General features: G+C 56.6%; 1 protein-coding gene across 1 annotated transcript; it reads left to right on the forward strand.

Moving 5' to 3' along the window:
- Window positions 1-338: 338 nt before the first annotated feature.
- On the forward strand, window positions 339-14842 carry TTI1 (TELO2 interacting protein 1). Its single transcript, XM_075438337.1, has 7 exons — window positions 339-2648; window positions 3118-3306; window positions 4066-4211; window positions 5060-5200; window positions 6639-6843; window positions 7580-7667; window positions 13611-14842. Exons 1-7 carry the CDS (start codon window positions 350-352, stop codon window positions 13846-13848), a joined length of 3306 nt encoding a protein of 1101 aa, XP_075294452.1. The 5' UTR covers window positions 339-349; the 3' UTR covers window positions 13849-14842.
- The last annotated feature ends 1300 nt before the right edge of the window (window positions 14843-16142 follow it).

The raw sequence follows: 16142 nt of genomic DNA on the forward strand, positions 1-16142 counted from the left end.
GCATGCGCGGCCGCACAGCCGTAGCCAGCCAAGGCGCCGGAGGGGGACGCATGCGCACTGCGCACACCCGGGACTTATCTCACAACGCTCCCCCCGGCGCGTTTCGGTGGGCTCGCTTTATCGCGCTGACGGTCCAGGTTCTCTCACCGTCACTTCCGGCACGTGGCCGCCCCGCTACGGGAGCAGGTAGGCGCGTCGGCCGTCGGGGGCTGCCCCGGCCCCGAGCGCGGCGGGCGCGGCCCCGGCACGGAGCCCCTGAGGCTGCCGCAGGGCGCGGGCTGCAGGCCGCTGCCGCCCGGCCCGGCGCTGCGCCGGCTGCCTACCCCCCCCCCCCCCCCGCCTCCCCGGCATGGTTGTCTTCGACACCCCGCAGGAGGCCTTCGGGGCCCTGCGGCCCGCCTGCGTGCAGCTGACCAGGGCGCAGAGCGTGGAGAACGTGGCGCGGCTGCAGGCCCGCCTGGCAGCGGTGGGGGCCGCGGCCCTCCAGGAGCTGCAGGAGTACGTCCTCTTCCCGCTGCGCTTCGCCCTCAAGGTGCCGGGGCCCAAGCAGGAGCGCCTGGTGCAGAGCGTGCTGCAGTGCATCTCCTCCGTCCTCGCGGCGACGTGCGTGAAGAAGCAGGAGCTCCTGCAGGAGCTTTTCTCTGAGCTCTGCACGTGCCTCGCTCCGCTGTCCGGCTCGAGCAAACCCGCCCCGCTGTCAGAGGAGCTGAAGCTGGCCGTAATCCAGGCCCTCCACACCCTGATGCATTCAGCGTACGGGGATGTCATCTTGTCCCTGTATCAACCTTCCACCCTCCCCCTCTTAGGATTTGCTGTGTCTTTGCTTCTAGGCCTAGCAGAGCAAGAAAAAGCAAAGCAAATTAAGATCTCTGCTTTGAAGTGCCTGCAGGTCCTAGTTCTGCAGTGTGACTGCCAGGAGCATCGGCACCTGGACGAGGACGAGGCACAGCAGTGCGGGGATTTGTTTGCTTCTTTTCTGCCTGGGATTTCCATTACGCTGTCTCGGGTTGTTACTGGAGACATCAAACAAGGTCACAAAACCACCGTTTCTGCCATCAGACTCTTTTATCTGATTGTTGGCTTGGTCATGGCTGATGCGCAGCTAGCCAGAGTCCCGAAGAATAAAGAAAAGCTGCCAGCGGAACGAAGCAGAATAACAGAACTAATGGTCCATAGAGGACCTGATTGGAGTAAAAGTACTGCCGAAAAACTCTCTCTCCTCCTGCATAAAATGGTTGAATTTTCTTCAGTTCACCCACACTGGAAAGTCAGACTGGAGCTGGTGGAGCTGGTCCACCACTTACTGAGGAACTGCAGCCGGTCGCTGGTGGGCTCGTTCAGTCATCTCTTAAAGGCCTTGGTTGGGCTGGTGACCGATGAAAACAGCGAAGTCCAAAGCCGGTGTAACGAGGTTCTGCAGGGCATTGCAGAGCAGAGGATCGTGGCACAGAACAGGGCTCTTGCTGACGTCCTCTCCGAGAACCTCCATTCCCTTGCCACAGCTCTTCCTCGCCTGATGAACTCTGAGGATGACATGGGCAAGTTTTCCACTTTGAGCTTGTTGCTTGGCTATTTGAAGCTGCTGGGCCCCAAGATTAACATCGTCCTCAACTCCGTATCCCACCTCCACCGTCTGTCCAAGGCGCTGATGCAGGTTCTGGAGCTGGACGTGACAGACGTGAAGATAGTGGAAGACAGACGCTGGGGCTGCGAGAGCGCCTGCGGGCCTTCGGGCTCCTTGCAGCACGCTGTGCTGAAGGGCGGATGCCAGAAGAAATACTTCCGCTTCTTCACGGAGGAGAAAGTTTTCCGGCTCCTTCAGCAAGTTTGTCGCGTTCTTGGCTACTACGGGAACCTCTATTTGCTCGTGGACCACTTCATGGGGCTGTACGGAGAATCTGCCCTGTACCGAAAGCAGGCAGCCATGGTCCTCAATGAGCTGATCGCAGGAGCTGCTGGAGTGGGAGTGGATGTCCTTCAGGAAAGGGAAGATTCGCTGAACATGGATGATCTCAAAGCGTCCGTAACGTCCATTCTCGACGAGTACACAGACCAGGCGAACTGGTATTTGATCACCAGCATTGATACAGAAGAAATCAGCCAGGAGCAGTCTGTGCAACGTTCAGGACTCACTGCCCGTCCGGGAGGCGTGTGCAACGGCCTTCTCCTTCCGTCCCCAGAGCCGCAGGTAACGACCCGCACCATGAACAGCAACATCTGGCAGATCTGCATCCAGCTGGAAGGCGTCGGCTGCTTCGCTGCTGCCCTCGGGAAGGAGTTCCGGTTGCTTCTGCTGTCAGCTCTCTACCCTGTGTTGGAAAAGGCTGGTGACAAGACTCTGCTCATCAGCGAGACGGCGCTGGGGACGCTGGTAGACATATGCGAGGCCTGCGGTTATGACTCTGTGCGGTCTTTGATTAATGAGAATTCTGACTATCTGGTGAACGGGATTTCCCTGAATTTGCGCCAGCTGGCACATCAGCCACACGCTTCCCAGGTCCTGGACACCATGCTCCGGCATTCCGATGCCAGCTTGCTGCCTCTGGTAGAAGACGTTATCCAGGACGTCTTGTCGGCACTAGATCAGTCTTACAGTAGCCAGGCTTCCACTTTCCTCCGGGTCCTCCACTCAGTGATGGCAGCTTTAGGTATCTAAGTGATGCTTATTTTACGTGATTCGGTCTTACTGTAATTAAGGGTACTTGTCTTTGACCTTTCGACTTGCCGTGCAAGATTTGAAGTAGCTGAGGTACTGCAGTGTGATGGGCCAGCTCCTGAGCAGAGACCGCCTGTAGCTCCCCCTCTCCACAGCTGATTTCTGCTGCTCTGGCCTGCAGACTGCCAGGATCGTGGCCTGTGGTGGCTGAGGAAGGGTGGGTTTGCCGCTCCGTTAAACGTTCTGTGGAAGCAGGTGGAGTGTGCTCCTGTTTGCGTCAGGGTTTTAGCAGTCTCGTACATCAGGGAGGTCGTGGTGACGTGGCAGCAGGTGCCTGACTCTGTAGTTCCATCCCAAGAGACTTGAGCGCCGTGCTCATCTCTCGAGGAACCTGTGGCACCTTGCTGACTTGCAGGAGGGGGTCATGACTGCTTAGTGACGTATCAGTTGCTCTTTTGCAGTCCAGTGGTTTGGACCGTCCTGCGGTGAGGAACACCAGCAAAGGCCGACTGCCGAGCAGCGGAGCAGGACTTTGTCCCAGGGGCAGCAGGTGGTGACAAAGCAAGAAGTGGAGCAATTCTTCCTCGACTATGTCAGACAGAAGCAGATCGCAGAGGGCAATCTTCCTGACCCAGGGGATGAGGAGGCAGGTCAGTATGTTCAGCTTGGAGAAAGACAGCGACCTCTGAGGTCGCCTTCTGTCAGATGGGACGCGGCACCAGGCTGAGTGCCTCGCACACTGCTGACAGTCCCAGGTCTGCTTTGAGCTGACCGAAGCCCATGTAGGGTGCTGCTGGGTGTTCTTGCTTTGTTCGGTGCGGGGGCGGGGGAGTGAAATGTTTGCACATCGAGGCTTGTCTAGCTCTAAGACACAAGCACACCATGTTTTTCCTTACCTCACAGCGGGCCTTTTGCGTTCGGGACCCAAAGTTCCTCTTTCCAGGATCCTGCTGCATTTTCCTCGCCCTCCCTTGGGAATCCCTGTACCATTTTCTCCTGGCTAACGATGCCACCACTCCCTTCTCCATTGGCCTTGGCAGGGCCTGCAGACATTCACATAGATAACTTTTTAGTCTTTACTGGGCTGTGCTGCAATCCTGACCTCTAAATACTTCGTCTTTAAATATCCAGGCTTTTCATTTTTAGTAAAAATCAATGGGACATGAGTCCCAAATGTCAGACCAGCTGCGTTGTCCGGTAGAGAAAGCAAACCTTCCCTAGTCCCACACTCTTAACTGAATCTGACACTTAACTCTCACAACTGGAGCGCAGATTTGACGATATCTGAATATGTCAAAAAATGCCAAAGGCCTCACTTGGGAATTTGCACAGTAGTTGTGGGTGGGTCTTGTGACCTCCCAGAACGTCCAAGTCGTTTTCATGGCTTCAGTGATGGTTTCATCTTCCAGATGAGGTTCCCCCCCTTGCTAAGATGGAGCCAAACAACCCCGACACAGGAGAAGCACCACTGCCAGCCCATGCTCAGCTGGCCAAAGACGTGATGGAGAGGTGCATCCACTTGCTGTCTGACGGGAACCTCCGAGTGCGGCTGAAGGTTAGTAAACGCCGGCTTTGAGGGGACAGATGGTGCCCACACAGGGGTCTGTAGTTTGTCAACATGTGCAGGATGCACGTGGGGCTTCCCGCTGTGGCGAGGTTGGTGCTGCCATATGCCTGTTCAGGACACAAGCGTTGGCAAGAGAAGGGGAAAGAGTTTTCTGGGAGTAGTCTGGTTTAGGAATGGCAGCCAGGCTGAACAGACTCTTGGGGGTGGCTTCATATCAGGAACCTTCCCTTGGTGCTTGATAGTCAAGTCTGGTGCCTCAGCCTTTGGTGGAGGAAGCAGAAGCATCTTTTGCCCAGCTAGGCCTCCCATCCCCCTTCCTCATACTGTAGTGCACAGACTGATGAACGTTTCTGAAGTTGCTGGAGTGATGATAAGCAGGGCTAAAAGCCTGGGTTTCTGTAATTATGGAAATACTTTAATGTGGCCTCCTTTTAAACTGCAAAACGAGACAGAAAACGCAGCAGTGAGGCCCAACCTGGACTCTTAGCGCAGAGGCCCCAGCCCTGCCCGGTGATCCTGCTGCCGTGCCACGGGAGTGGTGGGGTCCCAGGGCACAGCTCAGCCTGCCAGATCAGGCCAGGAATCACGCCCTCGTTCCAGCCCGGCTCTGCAGGCCAGCACAAGTTATGTCACTGTGCTCCCCGTCCCTCTCTGGACAGGCCTGTGCTCTGTGCCCTGTCCACTCATCCCAGTTCATGCTGAGGTAAAACTGTTCTGTGTCTTATTACAACCCTGCTTTCTCCCGGCTGCCCAGCGTGATGCTGGGGACCCACCTGGATGCCTGGTGGTGCTGGCACTGCAGCGCTCTGGAAGTGTTTCCTGCCCCTCCTGCCCAGGTCCTGGACGTGCTGGAGCTCTGCGTGACTGTGCTGCATCCTCACGGAAACCATCTGCTCCCCATGGCTCATCGTGTCTGGCCAGCTCTCGTCACCCGGCTGATCAGCGATGACCCCCTGGCAGTGCTCAGAGCCTTCAAGGTACAGCAGCAGATCTCTGCCAACAGCCCTCGCGCTGGTGCCCAGCAGGCAGGCGGCCCCGGCGTTGCTGTGACCCGTGAGGGAAGCGCCCAGCTTGTGGAGTGGTTTTTACATGTGGTTCGGAGCACAGGGCCACCACCCTGCAGTGGGTAGGCTTGTGCCACTCCCACTGCAGGTTGGGCACAGGTGAACCCTTGCCGCTGCTCCTGGGAGAAGCAGCAGTATGAGTGGTTATTGCAGGGAAGAGAACAACAGTTCCTTCACAGCCTAAGCAGCTGCCAGAGGCGCTGTGCAGTGCAGCTTGCCCCGCTGGAGCCACAGTCTCTGCACCCACCTTTGGAAGCCACAGACTGAAGAGAAGGGGTTGCTTCGCGGTTGAGGCATTGGTGGGGGAGGGGAGAGGTTAAGCAAAGACTGAGTCTCTTAACAGTGCCATTAACGAGCTCCTGACCATGTCAGCTGGCTGCGTTCTCTTCGTGGCTCACAAGCGGGACAATACAGCATGTTTCCAGAGGCTGCCAGTCCCAGGGCTTCGCAGGGCGTCCTCTGCTGCGCAAAACGAGGTTCATTTTAGAATCCTTCAATGTGAATAAAGGAGAGTTTTGATTCCCCAAATTCAGGAAGCAATACACTAGAATTTCAGAGTAGCCATACCTCACATGTGCCTGCCCTCAAAGAAGGGAGAGATCGCTACACAAAAACCAGTTAACTCTTGAAAAGTTCAAGGAATTGTTGCAGTTAGCACCGAGTTTGGGTTTTGTTGTAAGAAGTCCCCCAGGAGTGTCTTCCTTCCTAGCTCTCAGGGTGGGAAGTGTAGCATCAGTGTAAGCCAAATGCAGCATAACCAGCATCTCAGTCCTGCACGCTAAGGCCACGAGCTTAGTGAAGTTCCAAGAGAGAGCCGTGTTCTGGCCATGCGGGTTGGCCCCATGGATCCCCCCCCCTTCATTTTTGCATGTCTTTAAGGCCGTTCTCTGTGCCAGTTTGGTTTTTATGCCGGGCCCACACCAGTAGTGCTGGGTGCCCTGTGCTGTAGCCAGCTGGCCTCTCTGTTCTCTGGCATGCTGGTGAAGATGGGCTGTTGCCACCACAAAGGTGACGGATATTTTAATGGCCTCTTCCATCAGAGGCTGCCTCAGCAATTCTGAGTAAGACTTCACACCCACTCGTACTGTTCCTGTGCTGGCGAGAGCGGGGCAGGCCCCGGAGGTCGGCGGTGTGACACTGCGGAGCAGGGTGCAGGTCACAGCCTCTCCGCCGAGCATTCGCCTTCTGCTCATTGTGGGAAACTCTGCCCGGTGTGGTCACCTTGCTCTCCACCGCAAAACAATTATCGAGGCAGAATGACTGCCTCATCCCCCGGGCTGGTGAGGGCTGCTGAGCTCCTCCCAGACCTGTACGTGCATGTACCCTCCAGTAACTGATGTTTCTCCACCAGGTGCTGTGTACCCTGGCTGAATGGTGTGGGGACTTTCTGAGGCAGAGGTTCTCCAAGGATGTCCTGCCTAAGCTGACCAGTTCCCTCCTCAGCCAGGCCCCAGCAAGTGCCAGAGCCGGGCCGGTGTACAACCACACGCTTGCCTTCAAGCTGCAGCTGGCTGTGTTGCAGGGACTGGGCTCTCTGTGCGAGAAGTTGGACATGGGTGAGTACCAGGGAAAATACAGGTTGTGTGAGATCTCTGCCGGACTTACCTCTTCTCCTTTCATCTCATCTGACCAGGCCTGCACTTCTTATCCTTCTTCTGCCCCATGGGATTGATTTCCTGATCTTCCCCAGCCTCATCCCGTTCCAGTCCTGCTGGGCCTTAATCTGTCCTCTGTGAGAGCTCTGTATGGAGAGGCTCGTCACTCTTTACTCCCTAAGAGACAAAGGAGAGAGAAGATTCCCAGCACCCTGCAGAATCTGGCTGCTCGTCTCACTTGTGCGTGAGACGTGGGTGTAAAATGGGGTGCCTGGCTTGCTGCAGCTGGGCCTGTTGGGCCATGCTTTGTTCTTAACTGAAGAACTGAAGCCCAGATACGACTTCTGGCTAACTTGACTTGTTCCATTTTGGGACATCTCTCTGGGTGACCCTTTAAATGCAGCACATCACATCTTCTACTGAATGGAACTCTCTGAAATGCTCCTAGGCTGAATTTCTGGAGCTGACTTTGATGAGGGAGAAGCTGTGCTGGCTAGTTACTCTCTTCCCTTCTCAATGCCCTTGATTGCTTTCCTGGCTTTGCAGCAAGATGCTTAAGAGGCGAGGTCAGAAGAGCTGGGGGTCAGACAGTTCAAAGGCTCAGAAGCCTCTTGCTGCCAATTTAGAGCTGATTCTGTTAGGCAGCAGCCGCTGAGTAGGTTGCGTCCTACCCTTCTTTTCTGTTCCACTTCTGCAGGCGAGAGTGACCTGAATAAAGTGGCAGATGCCTGCCTGATTTACCTCAGTGCCAAGCAACCCATGAAGCTGCAAGAAGCTGCCCAGAGGTAATGTCTCTTAACTGCAGGTGTATCAGGTGTACAAATAGTGTGGGACAGAGGGAGCACAGTGACCCCTTTCCTTTTGCACCTTTCCCATTCCTCCCTCCGGCACGTTCGAGTCCTGTACAGCAGGGTCTCTCACGGAAGGTAGCCCCTCTCTCTGGTGGAGTATCAGTTACTGCCCAAAATGAGCTAGAGTGGTTATCTTGCCCACAAGTTACAGCTGACTTGCAGATTACCTGGCAGCGCATTTGGGGACAGAGGGGAAAGATGTGCTACTTGTTTTTTTCTAACCGCCGCCTCTGCTGGAATACGTAGGGCTCGTGGCCCACTGGTGGCATAAAACTGCGGAGGGGAAGACAGCTGTGCGAGAGGATGTGCCAGGCATTCCCATGTATTTTATCACTTAATACCTGCTGCAGGCTGGGGGATTTGCTTCTGTTATCCTTCTGTTTTCCCTGGGCTCCTGGGATCACGTCAGCCAGGCTCTGCCAGGTGGAGCGGAGTTTGTTTGGGAAGCTGTCAGTCTTAACCCTGAGCAGGCTGGGAGAGGTTAAAAGAGCACAAACGCTTCTGGTGAACACACATCAGCTCTGTGAAGTGTTGACAGACATGCTTTGCTGCTTGGTGTACAAGATCCTGCTCAGCATGTTCTGCTGTCAGGATGAGAAATCACTATTGTCACACGTTGTCACCTGGAAACAATGCCAGAGATTTAAGCAGACAAAACGAGTCCGGTTACAGGATATGGAGAGCGAAACGAAAGCCGAGCACCTCTGCCTGCTGAAGGGCAGGCGCGAGAGCCCCGCTCGTTCCGTGGGGCCGTGAAGGGCCGGGGTGAAGGTCCCCCTCCCTCTGGCCGAGCCTCCCCTGCCCTGCGGGAGAGGGAGCCGGGGTGGGCAGGCGCAGCGGGCGCTGCGGATTTCGGAGGACCGGCTGCTGGAAAGGGGAGAGCTGCCAGCTCCCTTCACCTGCGCGCAGGGCTCCCGGGGCTGCAGGGCGAGAAGGGCTTTTGTGTGGCTGGGCAGCGGTTTAGACGGAGCGCGCTCTCAAAGCTGTACCTGTGCCTTTGTTTGCAGTCCTGCGCTGGTGAGAATAGGTTTATTTTTACCTTGGTGGCTTTTACTGCATCGCAGCAGGCTTCAGCAGCATTTGTTCTGCAGAGGGGTTCTTCACTGTGGGCTTGCATACCCTCAATACAATAAAGCATTCATCTGTGTAAGCAATGCTGGAATGGAAAGCAGAACGCCAGGATTTAGCTGGGTATTTGGAATCTTAAGCTTTTAAATCATTAACAAAGCAGTCTGAAAAGCCATGCAATTTCCCCCCACAGCAGGGGTAGGGGGAAAATACTGAATTAGCCCTATGATGTGATAGGGTCATTAGAAGCTGTATTGTGAAGGAGGCTCAATGTTGTTGGAGAAAAAGGGCAGCAAAGTTTAGGGCAAGTAACATTTTTCTCCTGTATATTATTTTTATTCTGTTTTAAGGGCAAAATGCCACATGTTATGCTGCTCCCCCCATGCCTTTGATGCACCGTGCATTACATATTTCACTGAACAAAGCAAGGTCTTCTGTGAACAGCTCTCTCACGTATAGCTCTGTTGGCCAGACACGTGTGTGCACTGAGGCGTGCATCATGTCTGGCCTGGTACTAGCCATGCATATGGCAGTACTTGTACTTTTCGCTCTCCTTTTGGTTTAGCCCTGTCTGATCTCTGCTCTTAGAACCTGGATGGATCAGAGTTAAACATATCACAGTCACTTTTAACTGTAGTGCACGTGATACGAGGTTTCAGCTTGGAAAAGTCAAGATTAGTTTGCCCCATAACAATCAGCTCACACACCAGGAGAAGAATCACTTCTGAGCCGTTCTTCGGCTGCCTTTCTCCAGCTGCTTCACCGCCAGACGCCTGTAACCTCCCGTCCTTTTCCGTGCGCTCCCTCCGTGTGCCGGAAAGTCACCCTGCAAACTGACACAGATTGTCACACGTAAGGCCCTTTCCGTTTAGGCAAGAGCAACGTTATCAGCCCCGTACATGAAAAATTCTGCATTTTAAATGCTGCTAAAAACAGATAGACCAGAACTAATCTTAGCCACAGCACGAGAGCCAACATACGTCACATAACTCAGCTTTATCACTGCAGAAATCATACAAGGTAAAAAGGGTGTTTGGAATCAGCTTGCCATGTTGATTTATACTAACTGGCCTTTGCTCAGCTTTCTGGATTCTTGCTCAGCTATGAGTTGTGACCTGCCAAGAACAAGGTCAGCTCTTACAAAGTCAGTCGCAGCTCCAATAACTCCCCACACTGACGAAGTGAGGATTCTGTAGGTATGCGAAGGGCTGAGCAGGAATTTTTGGCCAAGGTGCTGCAGCTGGGGAGAAAAAAAAAAAAAAGGGCATTTTGGCTGTCTTCCAAGGATGTTACCATGCCCCAAGGAGGCTGCTTAATCCCATTTATGGGACCCTGGAGTTTTATTAGATGAACCAGTGGGAGTAAACGAATTTTGTAACTGCAGCTTCATGCAATGCTCAACAGGAAAAAATAGACGCTGGGAAAAAAATCCTCCAGCCTGTCTGAGGAGCAGAAAATGGGACAATAAGCTTTATTATAAGATGACTGCTGGGAGTATTCCAGCAAAGGAATATTATCCAGAGCTTGAAGAAAAAAAAGAATACTGGAGAGGTGTTTGGGAAGGCTAGGGAACGCTAGCTACACCTTGGCTGCCATTGGAAGTAAGCCAGGGCAGCTGTGGGTGAAGTGACCAGAAACAGCTGAGCAGCAAAGGGTGGGTGGTGTGGGGGGAAGGTGGTGTAAACAGGCAGTCACAAGATGTAAATCTGAGCTTCTCAGCAATTTGTTAAGTTGCATCATCCCTGACAAGCTTTTCACTTTGGGGGAAAAAAAAAAAAACACACCACACAACAAACTTAAAAGGAAAAGAGACTAAGAAATTGTCAGAGGCCTATGTCAACACAAATACTGCATTTTTTTGATTTTGAAATTTACAGTTAACTCCTAAGAAATGTTTACAGCCTGTGAAGTTTAGCATTTGACCTTTTGGTCAACAGTCTGAATAGGAATGGGTTTTTTTCCAGGATGCAGAAGTAGCTTCCCCCGTGCCTGTGGTGGCCTGTATCTGTGAACCATTCGGAGATGCAGAAGCCGGACAGCCTTGTCCTTCTGCCAGCCTGGTCACTGGGCCGTGGCTTTGCTTAAAGCTTGGGAAAAGACAAGGCAAAAGAATAGCCAAACTCTGCTCTGTGCTAGCAGAAGTAGTTATTTAGCACAACTGGAACAAATATGAGCTATTTTTGGACCTTTTTAGATACCCACGTTGATCATGCAGCGTACCCCTTTTGGTTTGATTATGTAGTTATTGGATACTTATTGACAGCTGTCATTTGCAAGCTGGGCTGAAGTAAACTAAAGCAGCCACCTGCACAAAGCAAAATTCAATAAAATGATATTTAAGTGAAAAACAACAGAAAACAAACCTGGATTAACCCCAGGATTCTTTGCCATGGAAACAGGTTGCTTAGAAACTACCCCAGAGTTAGTTTGAACATGTAAAAGTCAAGTTGTTCTTTAAGCTGCGCAGCACTCCGGGTTATCAGGAGATAATCACAGGCCTCGGGCCATCGTGGGCTCAAGAGGCAGAGGAGTTCTCCAGGGACCAGCTAATCTCCTGGGGCTTGCTCTCTCCAGAGCAGCCGACTGGGAAGAGGTTGGGGAGCAGAGCATCTTGCTGTCAGTGTAAGAGGCAAAGCTGTGCACGTGTTGGAGAAGCAGGAGCCAGCTGAGCAGGATTCCCTGTTCTCACGTTCACTTCACAGCGACCCATCTTCCTCGCCCGGCCCCGTCCGGCCCAGCCGCAAGGAGCGAGGCTGACCCCTGCGCAGCAGCGCGCCGCGAGCCAGGGCCTGCTGCTGGCTGTCGGCAGGCAGCCGTGCGCTCGCGCTGCCAGGGCCGAGCCAGCACGGGCAGAGCCTGGAGGGCACGGGCAGCCGGCGGGCTCGGAGAGCTGGCGCGGGGACGTTGGCAGGGGCAAGCTCTAGAGCCTGCCCCAGCGACCCTGCCTGCGCTTCGCTCAGCCCGGCGCTCAGCCCGGGCCTGTCCTCCCTTTTCCCGTCAGCAGAGCCGCAGTAACAAAGACAGGGGAGCCCCACGAGCTCACCTGCCTCTGGCCGTCCCCCAGACAGAAGGCGCAGTGGCTGCCGAGCCCGGCTGTCGCTCTGGAGCACGTTCCCGCTGGGTTCCTCTGGAGCAGGCAGATAGGCACGGCGAGCGCCTCGGGGGGGGACGCTGCCGACAGCTTGCAGGGACAACGTCATCCCTCATCGCTCTTCGGAGACCCGCGCGGAGAGACAGGCCGGTGGTTAACGGCGGACAGGCGGAAGCAGCAGCGTGGGCTGCTCGTGGAGTAATGAGTCGTACGGCCAGAAGGTTATTGTGAAGAGAGGGAGCTTTCTAGTGCCTGCATCTCCTTGCTGCGCTTTTTCAGGTTACCCGTGGCACTGCCCTCCCTTTCAGCGGGGAGCTGCCTGCTCTGCATAGGGAGCAAGCTCGCTGTAGGATGAAAGTTCTTCAGGGAGAAGTTTTGACAGTAATCAGGTCCGGATTTTGTGTGGCTTTTGTAGCAGGTGAGCTTTGATTTTTGGAGGGGGGAGTTGTCCTGTGCGTCCTGCAGGAACAGAGACAGCCTTACCCTCTGATTCCGCTTCGCATTACCTCGCCCAGCTCACGGCCCCACGATTCCAGTAGAAACTGGAGACTGGAGGATGCATGGCTAGGCATTTACCGGTGGTCCTGGAAGGCTGACCCCCGAGTTTGCTGCGTACCCTTGGTGCTCATCGGCTCCGTGGGAGAGCGGAGCACTCAGCACCACGCAGGAAGAGGCCTCGCGGTGCTGTCAGGCGACTGCGATTTCTGGCTTAATTTTGAGCATGGCACAGCCAGAGAGCTCAACACCAGTTAAGCCCAAGATGCCTTCTGTGCGTTAAACCCTGACGCAGGCCTGGCAAAGCCCAAAGGGGACCAACAGGGAGAGCTGGCAGAAGGAGGGAGTGGGTGTAGGGCGTGCAGATCAGCCGTTTGCTCCAGCAGGACTCTCCCCAGAATCTGCGGTAGCAGCGGGGGTCGGAAGCGTGAAGTGGGTCCTCAGGAGTCAAATCCGCCCTCTTAACCTGGGGTATTGAAATGCGGGGTGTGAGCCATCAGCAGGCAGAGAGCTTTAGAGGCAGCTGCGTGCCTCCCTTCCTCCATTCTGTTGTTAATGAAGGTTGGGGTTTTTTTAAAAAAAACGGAAATTGGGCTTTGTGGAAGGTGCTGTGCAGAAGGCAGGAAGTTCGGAGGCAGCTAAGAGGGAGGTGGGATGAGAGGAGACCCCCTCAGCAAAAAGCCCTCTGCGGAGCGTTCAGGTTTACTGGTGGCCCAGCCTGGGCAGCTCTCCAGGAAGGCCCCTGGTGCTGCCAGCTCTGGAAGGGGACAGAAGCCCCTCTGGGTTGGCCCCTCGCCCCCACCACCCAGGGAGGGTGGGGAACAACGTGGTCACCTTCTTTCGGGAGCGACTGTCCCCTACACAGCGGAGGTAGGTGGCACCTCTCCAGCGCCTGGGACAGGCCTAGGAGGGCGTTTGCCAGCAGCAGCCGTGAAGCTGAGACCAAAGCCTGGGTCGGTTCTTCGCCAGCTGCCTGGCTGGTGCCAGGAGCTCACTGCCCAGCGTGGCGACTGCTCTTCTCCAGCTTGCCAGTGGATGCGCAGCCACTGAGCCGTCTTCTCTGGGGCACGGGAGCCATTTTAATGGCTCTAACAAGCCTCCGAGCCTGTGCAGCTGTCGGAGGTGCAGACAGCATCAGAGCTCTCTGTTAACGGCCCTGCCGGGTGCCAGCCCAAAGGCCTGCTCCTTACTCTTCTCTCCTTTCTTCCCGCTGTTTTCCAAAGCGTTTTCCTCCACTTAATGCACGTGGACCCTGACAGCACCTGGCTCCTGCTGAACGAGCTCTGCTGCCCTGGCCGGTACGAGCCCCCCCACGCCAGCCTGCGGCCGGTGGAGCTGCCCGGGGCGGGCAGGCAGCGCGGCGAGTGCCGCGGCAACGCGCTGCGGCTGCTGGCACTGCTGCGGCAGCGGGAGCGCGCAGCGTCGCGGGCTGGCACGCGGGAAGAGGAGCCACCGGGATAGCGCTCGCCCGGGAGATCCCGTCGTGTGGCCCCGAGCCGTCCCGGGGCAGCGGAAGGATCGCCCCGGCTGGGGCACCCTCCCCACGGGCAGAAGTTTGGGTCTTAGCAGTGTTTGGGGAGGAGGTGGGTGCATGCCCCCGATTCCGCCTGCCTTGTCCTTCTCTGCACGTGGCGCCGGAGGGAAATCCGAGGGTCGTAGCACGCCTGCTTCAAGGTCCCCAGCACCAAGAGAATCGTCCAGAAATGACTTCCCAGCACAATCTTCGGGTGGTGCCCCCGCCCCCGCCTCCGCACGGCTGCGACGCTCCCTCCCGCTCCAGCTGGACAACGGCTGCCAACTCAAAACAAAAGCGTTTGCTGGCCTCAGCCTTTCCCAGGGAGAGAATCCAGTTTGGGGTGCATTAAAAACCTCTTTTTTTAAAACCAGTTAAGATCAGAAAAAAGTTAAAATGCATTTCCAATAAATTCCTCACCGGTATTACTGGCAAGAACACCATGTCCTGTTGGAAGCGTCCAGGCTGTTCCTGAGAGCTTGCAGCTTGCTCAGAGCAGCTGCGAGACCGGCCGACGGCGCTGTGCTCCCTGGGTCTCACCATGGAGCCGCGAGCGATGCCGCAGACACGCGGCAGCCCTGCTCTGCGCCCTGCGAGTGCTCCAGGACTCCTCCGCGCTCCCTGACGCCGGCCGTTCCTGCCGGCCGTTCCTCAGACCTCTCGGGCTCGCCGCGAAGCTGCTGCAGCGTGCTCCAGCTCCCGCGTCCTCCGGCTCCGTCCCCGAGACGCTGCAGGCGCTGCCGCCCTCGGCTGCTCTCCGGCCACGCCGTCTCCTGGGCTTGTCGGCTTCCCCCGGCGCGACTCCTGGCAGCACGCGTGGAAGCTTCATGCTCGTGAAGCCAAGGGACGGATCTTGGCTGTAAATTTGGAAGCAAGAGCAGAAACGCAAAAACCAGAGCAATAAACTGATTCTTACGTGGAACAGGCTTTGTGCGTCGCTGTTGGGGGTCTGGGTGAGCGTCCAAAGCACGTCTCGGCCGTGGGGACCACGGGCACCGCTGCTGGTGCCCGCACCCGCAGCTGAGTGCCTCCCCTTGCCGCCCTGCCTGTGTGCAGGCTTTACTTCTGGTTGCTTCTCCAGGAAAAATGGAAGTCGGTGGCTTGCTGCCAGCTAGGACAGGGCTGCAGCTCAGCTTTTACCCTCTTTGGCTTTTGTAAATACATATTCAGTGCTTAATGGTGGGTTGGATTTTGTACGGAGGAGCCCTTCAGCGTTGATCTGACGGGAAGACAGGAGAGGCAGAAGGGTGAAGGATTACCTTTGGTCTCCGAAGCACCCTAGGGGTTGGTGCAGAATCTTCTGGGTTGTTGTAGCGCTTGATAAAACCCATCCATCAGGTGCAGTGGCAGCGTCCCGCCCGTCTCGGCCGTGCCGGCGCCGCTGGCTGGGGCTTGCACGTGGCAAATGGGCAGCGCCGTGATGGTGTTTGCTGCTCCGGTCTCTCCCCCCGTGAAAGTTCTCTGAATTACCACCCTCCCCCGCGTAATGGGGCCGGTGGGGGGGAGCAACTGGAATGAGCTGCATCCATCGGGAAGGGGGCCTTGGGCTGCCGCTGCAGCATGGGCTTCCCAGTGAGCCCAGACCGCGGCCGTCGGGCTGCCGGGCTCTGGAGGCTGAGCCTGCCGGGCTCCCTGCGGGACGACGGTGGGGCTCGGGGCGGCTGTCACCGCACGGCACCCCACGGCTGGCAGGGCACGTCACCCCATGGCTGCCACCGCACGGCACCCCACGGCTGGCGGGGCACGGCACCCCACGGCTGGCGGGGCACGGCACCCCACGGCTGGCAGGGCACGTCGCACCGAGACAGCGGGCTGCTGCCCTGGCACCACGGTGCTCAAGTCCCCGCCACAGCCGGGGCACAGGGCAGGGCCCACCGCTCACCCCCCGTGACACCCCTCCCCAGCACAAATGCAGCCCCCCACGCAGCCCCTCTCCTGCCGGGAGGGCTGGTGCCCGCGGGTCGCCCTCCCGCCTTGCCCACGGAGCGGGCCCCTGCGTTGGGCACGGTGCCGGTGCCCGGAACCGGCCACATCCCCGCAGCCGGGCCCCCGGCCGCCTGCCGCGACCCCGCACCGGCGTCTCCCGGGGCTCTCCCGGAGATTTTCCCCGTGGCTGCTGGGCCGGCGGCACGGGGCGAGGCTGGCCTGGCTCAGTCGCCCGGCCGCCTGTCATGGCTCTGCTCAGCTTCGTTATCAGCCCTGCTTTATTACCGGCAGAGTAAATTGCTTTTGTCTGAAGCAG

The sequence above is a fragment of the Opisthocomus hoazin genome, chromosome 18 (genome assembly GCF_030867145.1).
Source record: "Opisthocomus hoazin isolate bOpiHoa1 chromosome 18, bOpiHoa1.hap1, whole genome shotgun sequence".
NCBI classification, from domain to species: Eukaryota; Metazoa; Chordata; class Aves; order Opisthocomiformes; family Opisthocomidae; genus Opisthocomus; species Opisthocomus hoazin.

Bases quoted from the DNA above. Each gene is read 5' to 3' on its own strand.
- TTI1 (XM_075438337.1), top strand. From the start codon at position 350: ATGGTTGTCTTCGACACCCCGCAGGAGGCCTTCGGGGCCCTGCGGCCC. The intron at 3,307-4,065 runs GTCAGTATGTTC...TTCATCTTCCAG, and splicing joins CCCAGGGGATGAGGAGGCAG to ATGAGGTTCCCCCCCTTGCT. The intron at 7,668-13,610 runs GTAATGTCTCTT...TGTTTTCCAAAG, and splicing joins CTGCAAGAAGCTGCCCAGAG to CGTTTTCCTCCACTTAATGC.